This window comes from Archocentrus centrarchus, chromosome 2 (assembly GCF_007364275.1).
Source record: "Archocentrus centrarchus isolate MPI-CPG fArcCen1 chromosome 2, fArcCen1, whole genome shotgun sequence".
NCBI classification, from domain to species: Eukaryota; Metazoa; Chordata; class Actinopteri; order Cichliformes; family Cichlidae; genus Archocentrus; species Archocentrus centrarchus.
The window spans coordinates 19,414,590-19,427,026 of record NC_044347.1 but is presented as its reverse complement, the minus strand read 5'-3'; the positions used below and the strand labels follow the sequence as shown (position 1 = coordinate 19,427,026).

At 41.7% G+C, this 12,437-nt stretch overlaps 1 protein-coding gene across 1 annotated transcript in view; it reads left to right on the top strand.

Moving 5' to 3' along the window:
* ptgfrnb (prostaglandin F2 receptor inhibitor b) overlaps window positions 1-12,437 on the top strand; it is a 75,708-nt gene that overhangs the window by 30,694 nt on the left and 32,577 nt on the right. The window contains exons 6-10 of the mRNA XM_030756506.1: window positions 2,646-2,792; window positions 2,873-3,033; window positions 3,191-3,311; window positions 4,328-4,547; window positions 4,660-4,847. Of these exons, the coding sequence (XP_030612366.1) occupies window positions 2,646-2,792; window positions 2,873-3,033; window positions 3,191-3,311; window positions 4,328-4,547; window positions 4,660-4,847 (837 nt within the window). The remainder of the gene's footprint in view (window positions 1-2,645; window positions 2,793-2,872; window positions 3,034-3,190; window positions 3,312-4,327; window positions 4,548-4,659; window positions 4,848-12,437) is intronic.

The following is a 12,437-nucleotide window of genomic DNA, read 5'->3' as shown; positions in this document are numbered from 1 at the left end:
CCTTTTTAACATGAAATCTCTCTTTTTTTTTTTATTTTCTCTCTCTTCTTATATTGACACAAACTGCAGGATGATGGTGAATTGTTGCCCAGTTTCATGCATACTGCATCTGTTTTCCATATTTACAGCATTGCTTTTTCATAGTTGGAAATCTGCTTTTGTCATGAGGGCTTAGGGGTTTAACCAGCAATGATTAGCTGAATGTTTGAGACTATTTATTAAATTAGTTTGTGTTACTTATGTAGTCGACTGACTAGGAAATAGATATCCCCTCAGAGAGGACTGGTGAACGGTCCAGGGTGTACCCCGCCTTTTAGCTCAGTGTCAGCTGGAATAGGCTTCACCCCCTCCATGGGGAACCTAAGTTGGATAAATGGGTAGAAAAAATAGATAAATGGATGTGTGGACATTGTCTTATTGGTGGTATTTTAAAACAGAACAGCCATTCACAGTTGAAGCCCAAGTTTCAGCCATGTCCCGAGGTCCTGACGTCCTTTAGGTTGCAGGTTGGAGCCTCTCTCGTTTGGGCTTGTTAAGACGCATCCCATGAATGTTTGATCAGATTGAAATCTGGAGAGTTTGGAAGCCAGGTTTGCAACTTCAGCTCTCTGTTGTGGCCCTGAATTGTCTTTGCAGTGTGGTATGTGTTGTCCTAGGTTTGTGTGCCACTGCTGTGGGTGAGTGTGCTATATAGTGTTGGCCAGTTAAATGCCACGAGCAAATGATTCCCCACAGAACAGCATACCATTTTAAAAAAAATCCACTAAATCTGTCAGTGGTTTTAATGTTGTGGCTGAACAGTGTATACCTATTGGATTTTAAAGCCTGTGTCAGACGCTGCTGTACAGTATCAGAGCCCCTGAACAGGTGACGGGTGGTCATGTTGCTCTACTAAATAAGGCAACATTTCAGTGTGGGAGAGAGCGAGGAGCATGGCTAATTGGCAGAGAAGCTTCACACGTTCTCATTGATCAAAGTGTGTGTGTGTGTTTCACACCAGATGGTGACAGTGCATGAGTCAGTGTGTGTGTGTCTGTGTGTCTGTGTGTATGACGTCCAGCTGACATCATGCGAAGCAACTCCTTTGCCAAACACACCCAAGCGTATGTACTTGATTTCTAACATTTTTGGCTGTGTGTGTGTGTGTGTGTGTGTGTGTGTGTGTGTGTGTGTGTGTGTGTGGTGTGCTGGCACACGTTGGTATGTGTCAGGAACTACTTTTATATACTCTGTGTGTGTGTGTGTGTGTGTGTGTGTGTGTGTGCAATTTCTCACGGTTAAGCAGGTGGAAATCTTGTTTTGCGTTTCCTGTTCACTGATGCGTAAAAGTGCAATCTGGATGTCTGACTGAGAGGACCTGCCTCCCCACCTACACACACACTATTAATGCTTTGATACACACCTCATCTCACACATTTAACAGTGTTATTTCAGCTCTATTTCTGTCATCTGGCTCAATCACCTAACTCTATTTAAGGAAGAAACCACCAAAAGGAAAAAAAAAAAAGGAGGATTCACTTTGCATGTGTCTGGTGATGTCAGACTGTTAACGTGACCTGGGATTGACTGATGAAAGTGAAAGCGGGCTGGGTTGGGAATCATTTCTCTTGAGGCAGCGCAGTAACTCAGTTTCTGGCATCATCGGGAAGGAGCTGTTCAGACATCACGGTTCTGATTCTCCTCTTTAAAGAAGTGTTCATTTCAACCGCGCTGACAACAGGGATAATTAAGTACTCTATGAATGGGTCTCCAGCTGTAGACTATATATTTATGTATATGTAGATGTATGTTATATGGCCATTAATCTGCAGCCTCCTCGGCTGTTAGCTGGTGAGCTTAATTGCCATTCTAGGTTTGACCAGATAATTATGCCAGTTGCACCATCTGGGCTTAAGGCTACCATACTTCAGATATCGAGTTCATAACAGGGACAAGATAGTTGCTGGGGACAGAAGAATCCACAGAAAGATACAACAAGGAGCTTAATAAGTACTTTAGTTTTGTATGAGAGATCTTCTTAATTTTACTGAATAGCTGTCAAAAGCAGTTTGCTGGCACTCCCACTGTGCTCTGGCCAAACTAGTAAAAGGTGGACTCAAAAATATTAAGAGTAAGGGAGTATTGTATTTTGTACACATTAATGTTGTTTTCTTTGTTCTTTTTAAGAGGTTTGTAGTGCAGTTAAGGTCAGAGGTTAATGTGATATCCCCATATATCATTTCCTGTATGCCTATATGTTGTCAAACATTGGCAGCAAGAAATATAGTTTTAAATAGATCTAGACAGCATTCTTATCACTTTGACCTTCAGATCAATCTATTGACCTTGAAGCAGAGGTCAAATGTGACACATTTTAAATCTTTATTTGTACTTTCTATATGTTGACAATTGGATAAGGGGGTTTTGTATAGTCTGCAGCCATGAAGCTGTGGCTCTTTCCTATAAAAGTGCAGCTTGTGCCTTTCCTGAGGTTGAATTTAAAACATGGCAGTTTAAACTGATAAAAATTAATTGGGTAAAAATATTGCAAATGAGTTTAAAACCCAAAAGGACCGGAGTTATCAGACCACCCAACCTCATTTAAAGTTTCCTATTCCGTACTGACACTGAGTTTAATTTTATGCTCCCTCACTTTTTCACCACAGAGCCAAACTTCATGCTGACCCTTGAAGCTCAGCTCAACCCCCAGACGACAGCTGAGCCAACAGAGCTGGCTTGTCGCGTGACCAACATTACCAACTTACCTCCAGGAGGCCGACTGGGCATCAGCTGGGAGCACACATCACTTCCTGGTATGTTTGCTTCAACTTTACTTCAGAGAAGTTTTTCCTACAGAATTACTTGATTTTTAAATTGTTCTGATCTCCGGCAGGTCTAGGGAACGATCCTCAGTCCTCGCATCCCATTGGCTCCTTGGATGCCTATGGCAACCTGCTGCCGGGGTCGATTTATGCGGAAAGGGTGAAGAGCGGCGCATTGTCGCTGAGCAGAGTCCAGCCCAACACGTTCAAGCTGCGATTCCTCCGCACACAGGTAGCAAAGCAGAGCTGTGCAGAGAAGCATTGCTGGGCTCCTGAACTTTACAAAGTGTTATTAGGATAAATTCTGTGTATAAACTGATAGAAACAGGAAACGGCAGTCATGTGCTGATAAAGGAATTTAGAAACGGGGATTCATTTTCACTCTGCAGGAGATCGACATGGGCCAGTATGTTTGCAGTGTATCTGCTTGGAGCGTCAACAGCCAGGGAGACATGGTGAAGAGCACCGAGTATAAAAGCTCGCCGCTGACTGTGCGATGGGACGCCAAGCGTAAGGAAGCTTTAAATATCTGCCCTCTTACCACGATTCAAACATTGTTTTGATTCACTGACATTAGTAATCAGAAAAAGCATATAGATCTATTTTTTTTTCTTCTAGCTTTTGTCTGCCTGTGGGGCAAAGGAAACTTTATCAAAAAAATATGGAGAAATGACTTTGCAACAACTATTACAAACTTTCCAATTAACTTAAATCAGCCCCAAAATATCTGCCTTTCTTCCTCAGGCTCCAAGCGTCCAAGTCAAAAGTGTCATAAAACTTTATGACATAGCCTCAAAATCAAATGGTTTCACCAACATATTGCCTTTTAATTTGATGTGACTCATGGAAAAAGATATGAAAATAGCAGAAACACTGGTCAAGTGACGTTTCATTTATGTAACTGAGGCTTCCGGTTAAAAGTGTGGATTTTATTCTGTGTTACGTGCAGATAAAATACTGAGCACAAGTAATTCAGAAAGCAAAAACTGAGCTTTTTATCAGTGCTTTTGCAAAATTAACAATATACCTGCCTGTGTGCATACACCGATGTGCCAAGTCAGTGAGGTACTTAATGAGATATTTTGGAAGAAATACAGAAAATCCGAACCATTAACTCACATTCAGAAAACTAGTAATGCACTGCCAGACTGCCGCAGTAGCTGCACTGCTGGGTTTTATGAATAAGCTCTAATGTGGTCATATCGTTTATAGACTTTACAGAAAAATCCCACAACAGACCTCCTGTTGTCTCAGCTTCTTAGTCACAGTGCATACACAGACTTTTACTTCCTCCCTATTTAGAACCCGCATGTTGGACTTGGTGGCCGTAATTTAGCTGATTGAGCTGTGACGCAACTGCACTGCACTGTGCTGTGTGTATGGGCCTGTTTTGAATGAGTCAAAGTTCATGGTCTATGTTCTTATCACTTCCCGTTGACCTCTGTAGGGGATTTCCCCCTCACTGTAATGGGCTGAATGATGTCCTTCTCAGAGTTAAATGATTGAGCGAGTGCTCGTGTTTCCAGGTCCAACTGTGAATGTGGTGGCCAAACGCATCCGTGAGGCATCGGTGGGTGGGTCTACCTTTGAAATGAGCTGCAGTGTCTCCACTACCAACATTGGTGAGGCGGGGTACTCGGTGCTCATCCAGTCTCAGGACAGCTTGGAAAGCACCGTGAGAACCATCATGACTCTCAGCCCCGACAATGTTGTACAGCATGGGGGAGCCACAGACCCAAACAGGAGGTACACATTGTGTTATATATTCACATAAACACATTTCATTCATGTACTTCAGTACATGTTTTATTTTGAGACGTATATAAATGGATTTTTTTCCCCCTGACTGTTTACTCAGAGACAATCTGGTTCTGACCAAGTCGGGTCCGGCAGAGTTTCGGTTTCGCCTGGCAGGCGTCCAGTTGTCCGACAGAGGTTACTACTGGTGTGACATCACTGCATGGACAAAACAGCAGCCAGGGCAGGCTTGGACTAAAGCCAGCAGCTCAGAGTCAAATAAACTCCAGATAAACTTCCAGGAAAACGGTGAGTTTGTGTTTATAGACAGTAGCTGTAGTATTTCACCAAAATTAAAACATTTCACCCCTTCAGTACACTGGTGAATGCGTCACTCAGTGGATGGAGTAATATTTGGTGAACCAGGGTAATTGAGCTCTACTACTCTGATTTCCACCCTCATCTGTCACATCAGTGACTCAAGTGGTTTGTGATGATCTCCCCTTCACGGTCACCTCCTTGGGCAGCCCTGCATTGCTCTTCGCGTGGCTGCTGGTTTTAGATTGCTACTGTTTTAACCCTTGCATTGTGTGTCTGCGATGCACGCTGCATGTCCTCCACTGTGTAAAAAAATTCAGTAAAATTTATTTATATAGCATCTTTCAAACACTACAGTCAATTCAAGGTGCTTTAGAAGATAAAATTAAAAGCAGTAGTGAATAATACTGTTGTTAGCTTCTACATATTAAGTTTAGCTAGATTTTTGAGATGTCATAATAGTCAGCAAAACTAAGGTTGTCATCCATGATTACACTAAGATTTTTCACATAGGTTTAAGTCTTCAGTGTCCTAGCAAAAAAATAAAAATAAAATAAGGGATGCAAACTTCCATCTTTGTTTCCAAATCTTATAATCTCAGTTTATTTAATTGAAGGAAATTTTGTTGTATCCAGCCGTCCACTTTTCCAAGGCTATAGTCTATAATCTATAGGATCAAAATCATTTGGTGAGAAAGCCAAATAATTTTGGGTATTATCTGAATAACTGTAGCAATCCACCTTGTGTTCCTGACAGATGTCACTCAGAGGAAGCATGTAATGATCAGACAAGAGGGGCCCAAGAATTGATCCTTGCGGGACTCCATATGGCATTAGGGTTTTCTCTGATTTATAAGCATCAGTAGAGACAAAATAATCCCTACCTTCAGGCTTTGATTTAAACAGTCTGAGATGGCTGCTGAAAGGCCCATCAAATTTTCTAATCTGTTTAATAGTGTGTTATGATCTACAGTATCAAATGCTGCACTAAGAGTCAGTTTGCCTTCAGGCGAGTACCAAGTCCACTAGGAAAATGTCATGATAACGGTTAATAATCAAGAAATTACAAATTTGATTTAAAAACTACTGTCTTAATAATTTTACCAATAAACAGAATGTTAGAAATAGGCTGATAATTATTAAATGCAGGAGTATCCCAATTTCTCTTTAAGATAAACTGCAGTCTTTATGGAAGACTGTGTTGTGTGGCCAAAATAAACAGTTTACTTTCAGTCGGCTGTGTGCCGACACACAGTGGCATGCACCGCAGTTCCCTCCATCTTAATCAAATGTCTTTCCTCAGGTACCTCAGAATATTACAGTAGAAATCTGCATTATATCTATCCTGGGGGATGAGTTCATCGTGGAATATAAGAAAACAAGGGAAAAAAATGAGCATGCAGCTGGCTTGAACTCTGAAGAATCAGACAGCTGCTGTTTGGTCTCAGATTCATAGGCCCAGCACTCGTCACCAGAAATGACTCTGTGTGAAGGTTGGGTCACTTTGAAACAGGAGTTCAAGTTCAAATGTGATGAAATTGCAAAAATGCAAGCGGTCAGAACAGGACTTCTAGGAAGCAATCTACAAATATCATTTACACTGGAAGCCGTCCAAAGGTGCATAATCAGATGACTGTCACAGTGAAGATGGTTATTTTGCTTTTTTTTTAATATGCAGACGTAACTTCTTCATTGCTGCTTTTAAAGGAAACTCTGATTTTGAGCATTTGTCTGTCGTTGCAGTGACTGAAGTAGCTCATGGCTGCTGTTAAAACATAGCACGAGAGTATCATCTAAATCACCCAGGAGACGTGTGTGTGTGTGTGTGTGTGTGTGTGTGTGTGTGTGTGTGTGTGTGTGTGTGTGTGTGTGTGTGTGTGTGTGTGTGTGTGTGTGTGCTGAGCAGGGTTCAGTTTATGCTTTGAGATAAACTTTACATGTGAATTTAGAGTTGAAGAACCAGCAGCTGCTCCTCTGTTTAACACAGGATGACAGAGTTCATGGTGAACTTCCACCCTAATTACATCTTTTTACTCTTAATTTTTTTTTTTTTTTTTTTAATTGTGTTGCTCCTAAGGCTGTGTTTGTTTTTGTAAGACACGGTGCTCATTTAATGAAATTTCCTGAAAGCGGCCTTTATACAAAGAGCATAATTAAATTCTAAATGGTGATAAAGTATTTTCTAACATTGTAGTAATGTTCATCAATAATGTAAAGCCATTGTCTAGTCTTTCGATCACTTATTCACTTTCATAACAGTTGGAACAAATACAGTGAATAAATTAATATTAAGTCCTTGCAATTATCCTGGAAATCTCAAAGTAGCTGTCTATTAATAGAAATATGTAAGCAGCTCTGTTCTGTACATTTCTCTACACAAAATAAAAACACATCCTCCTCCCACACAGTGTTAATAATGAGCAACATAAATTCCCTAAAAATGTGCAGTGATAAAGATGCTCTCACACACACAGATACACACCTTAAGCCCTTTGACGCCCACCACAGCCACTGGCCTACTTAACTTTCTTTGATCTGGGAAGTGGGAGAACAGGAGGAGAAACAGGAGCCTCGGAAAGGGAAGGAGGGAGGCAACAAGGAGGAAGACAAAAGAGAGAGAGGTGGTAAAGTGGACTGAGGAGGAGGAAAGTGCAATGGGTGAGGCAGAGAGATAGAAATGGAAACAATGTGGAGAGCAGTGGAGGTGAAAGAAAAGGGGAATAATTGAAGTATCGGCGCGGGGTGGCGTGGAGGTATGCGTCACCAGAGGAAGGAAAGTTTTCAAATGGAGGAGACAACACTAACGAAAGGTGGAGTATTTTAGAGGAAGAACAATAGTATTATGCTGCAGTGGCACTAGGGAAGATGGGTTGGAGGTTGCAGCATGAGCAAAATTATTGGCAATGTGTGCAAAGGTCCTGCAATCTTGTTGCGATCTTTGGTTGCTTTGAAGACAGGTACCAGGTTGAGGACCACTTGCAGTCAGTTGTGGTCTTCAAAGGGACTTTGCTGTTTCAAAACAGTGATAAAGTCCAACGGCTCCAAGTCAGTCCTTTTTCAGGCTGTTATCAGTTTGCGGTTGAATGAGATTGAGTTGGCATGCAGTCTGTGATAATATGGCAAATAGCTGTGATAAATCAGTGAAAAGCACAAACCTGTTGCCGTCTACATACACAGAAATTCACATTAAACAGAAATGTCCAATAATACTTCATTCAGACTCCAGTCAGAACCTCATAGATGTTCAGAAATTGCTCCATAAATGGTGACGAAGTTACTGCAGGACAGCAATTTCACTGCAAAATGACACAGGTGCTCAGCAACCTTGCTTTTTAATGTAAGCATTAAAATTAATGCGCTCATTGGCACAGACTGACTTGGATTGATTGCAGCATGTTGGCAATCTGCTAGTGTTTATTAATTAGACAGTAATTATTTGCAAACCTTCTTCAGTCTGTCTTAGAGTGGTTGCAGTCAAAGTCAGTCTGTGATTATTTGGAGACATGTTGCCTCCCATCAGGTGATCTGTGCAATCACCTTGCAACTGAAAGTTGGCTGCCACAGCAACTTGCAGTTGGTTGCCGAACACAATACAGTTCAATGCATTTACTGGGCAAATGTCCCTTTTAGCTCGGCTGTTTTGAAGAAAACATTGAGGTATTATCATAGCCTTGGCATCGGCGGTGTTGGCGTCTGTGCCACAAAAGCTTTAACGTTGGTCATAACTTGAGAACAGTGTGACCTAGGCTGTTCAAATGCACACCATAGATTCATCTACTAAAAATCTCAGCCACATTTGAATTTCGGTAACCCTGACCTCAAGATAAAGGTCAAAGGTCAAGTTTTCTAAATATCTTGTGAACACGATAATGGCAGAATGATCTCAAATTCACACCATAGATGCATACTGTTTTTTCTTCTTCTTTTGTAGTATTAAGAGTTAAAAGTTTTGGAATGTGTTAATATTTTAGTCTTCTACAAACAAATAATCCTATCCCCTCTATGAGGTGCCCGTAAGAGCTGAAAACTAAATCCAATGGAAAAATGTACAAAGAAACCCCCACTAGTTTCTCTAATGGCCACCTGAGGCCAAATAAACAGGTTTAAAGTTACAAAAAACAGGTTTGGTCACCACGACTGTTTTTCCCCTTCGTGTATGGGGGTGGATTTGTGTATAACTCACCTGTTTACAGTGCAGTTACAGTTAAGCTCAAAGTTTTGGATGTTTTAAGGCTTGCCTACATTGAGTGGAGTGACAGGGGGGTGCTGACACAGGCAGCTATAGCCCCTAGCTTCCTGTTAGGCATCACTGCTAATTCTGACTGAGTTTGTGGTTTTGATGCCTTTTGGAGCAATTACCTGACAATTAATAAGGATTGCTCTGTGGTGCAGATGGTCCAAGAAGTCTGTTCTCCAGTTTTGGTGAGTGAAATTTTAGAATTTCATTTGTATGTTACTTAGCACTAAGTAGCAGTCCGTGTCATGCACCCATATATCATTTGAGGCATCTTGCTAACCATGCTTGCTAGCATTAGCTGATAGCTTAGTGCTGCAACACAACATCTCATGCAAATATAGTAACATCTTTCTCTGAAAACCCAGGATGGGTCACCGCTATCAAAGCACAGGACTTTAACCCTTTAACTGCCGAATGCATCGGCTGTGGCACAACGTACTTCAAAAGTGCCACCGTTCACTGACTTCCAGCAACAAATACCGTAATACCCCTATGTGGCCGTGAAGTTCAATTTCTGGGCTTTCAGGAACCGTTTGAATTTTTCTGATAGGACAAACGGTTTAAAAAAAAAAAAAAAAAAAAAATGGTAAAAAGCCAGCTGATTAAAGTTTCTTTGATCAGCTGACTCAGCGGTTATACACTATGTTTTAACCAGCTGTTTGCGGCTTGTAAGGGCAGAAAACTGGTGCTTCAGTGGCGATCGCCCGAAGTTAAAGGGTTAATAAACAATAGGTGACATCACGGTGGCTTCCTCCATCTTTTATATACAGCTAATAAGTAACCACAAGTAATAATTTAACCTGCTGACATGAAGTATTTTATACAAAGAATACTAGAAGAGAGAAGAAAGATGGTGTCATTAAATTAGGACTCATTTAACTGATGAGTAAATGAGCTACCATCAGGATGTAAGAACATGAAAATCCAAGGCACAGTTTAGATGATGAGAGCCTGCAAGTTTCTGTGTGGGCTAAAATGATTCAGAAGCCTTCTCAGGGGGCATAATATTTAGTTTGAAACCAGACGCTGGCACCTGGAGTAAGTTGCATATCTTTGTTAAAAGGCCTGGATGAAACATTTTTAATCATGTGCGAGAGACGTTTTGGTGACAGCAAAGCTGCTCTGAGGCTGCAGGAGCAAATAAGAGAAAGATGACAGCAAATTGGAGGAAGTGTGGAAAAGGAGAAGATAAACCGAAGACTGTCTTCTGTCTTTCTCTGGGGAGGGCAGGAACCCTTGAGCATTACTTCCTTTTTTCTGTCCTCTCTCACTCACTGTTTTTTACCTCCTTCGTTCCCTCCACCACGCCTTCGCTCTCTCTCACCCCTGCTGTCTCCCTCTACCTCACCCCCTCCCTCCCTCTCTCTGAGACATCTTCAAAGTGAAGCCCTTTGGCCAATCAGCCAGCTGCAAAGATCTGCACCGCTGCTTTCCTTTTCTCTCTCTGCTTGCGTGCGTGTGTAATCTTTCAAGTGTTCGAGCGTGTGTCCAAGTTGAACATTTTGAGTTGACCCCACATAGAGCAGCCCACACACACACACACACACACACACACACACACACACACACACACTAACAGCGATCAAGCTTCAAGCAGAGCAGTTTTCAAGAAACCCTTATACTCGCCTTAGGGGACGGAAGCTCTGTGCACTCGTGTGTAAGTGTGTGTGTGTGTGGTGTGTGTGTGTGCGTGTGTGTGTGTGGCGCGCATCCACAAACTGGCAAGTCTCCCATTGTTCCAGCTGTATCTTCAATGTTTCAGACGTGTTGTGGTATTTCTGCCTCTTCTGTGAGGAGGTATACAGAAATGCAAAATCTCACAGCACATTTGATGTTAAATATTTTAGTGTTTAAGTGATTTTAACCATTAAAATTAAGTGAGCGGTACATAAGTATGAAGTGTCCACTGGAAAAATGGTATCTTTGCCTAGAGTAAGGCCTAGATGCCTCCATAAGAGACAATGTCCTCATCCTATACATGAGCCTTCATTATCACAGCCTGTGTCTGATCTCAGAATAAGCTACAGGTCCAGCTTTACTGAGATCGATTCCTAAACTCAATACTTCTGTCTGCATCTTTTATTTGAAGGTTTAAATGAAATTAGAGGTATTCTCCAGATAGTGTTAAATGCTTGGTTTGTCCTCTTATGGCAAGGTCATCCATAATCATGGAATAATGAATATATACAGTGCTTCCCCATTCAAACAGTTATGTAAAGATTTTTTAAGGCTGGGCCTTTCTTGCATGCTTGCATTAGACTTGAATATAGCTCACCAGTGCTAAGAGAGAAAAATATCTTAGTGTTTTCATGATGTTTATGCAGCTAGAGTGCATGCATTATGCAGTATGATACTCATGACAGCATGAGTAGTACAGACTTCTAAGGGAAAACTGTCAGAACATTTTAAATTTTACGAGAAATGGCTCCAAGGTCTCTACACATTGAAAGCCGTAATAACATGACAGTAATTATTCCCAGGCAGTTTTTTCCACATTCAATCAAATTCATTTGTGTGTCAGTTTTCTTGTTTTGCAGACCAGTCAGCTCTACACTTCCAAACACAAATTCACCACCACTTAGGTGGTCCAAGGATAGCAGGGATCTAGCCAGAAAAGAATTCTCAGCCCGGCAGTATCGGAGGATGAGACTAATTCCGTGCCTGCGTGTTAATTGTGGTAACGAACTGGTGAAATTCTCAGCCCGGTGCGACAGTACCGCAGCCTGGTGCGGGCTGCGAGTGGATGCTGGAGGTTGCTAGCAGGCATTGTGAAATTGATTAGTAAAGCCTCATTCAAACAGTCCTAGAGACTGGTCAGTGAGCTCCTGGTGGCCACCAGTCCCTAGAGAAAACTGCATTCTGCAACCAGTTGGTGTGTGGTTGCTGGACTTTGTCAGCTGTCACTAGTGTGCAGTTGGTTGCAAAGAGGGTTGCAGGGTAATTTGCATGCACGCTGCCGACATGGCTGCAAGCACTCGCCAGCTACTCATTGAGTGGTGGTTAAACTGTGAAAAGCGAGCTGCAATCTGCTAATGGCCAAAGCAATCACAACGATGTTTTTGGGTCCAGCACCCTTGTAGCAACAGCCAGCAACCACCTCTCAACTGGTCAGTGAATACACATTTCTCATCTTTCAAGTGGTTGTTAACTGGTCTCTCGGCCTGTGTGACTGAGGTCTTAGCAAATTTGTACTCATAGACTGTATAGGTGCATCACACCGATGTAGATACCTCATAATTAGATATTCTTAGACAATCTGTCAGTGCAATTAACCACACAGCAATTCATATACAGAAGGCACCTGTAAACTTTTTTTTCTTCTTCTTCTTTTTTTTTTTTTTTAAA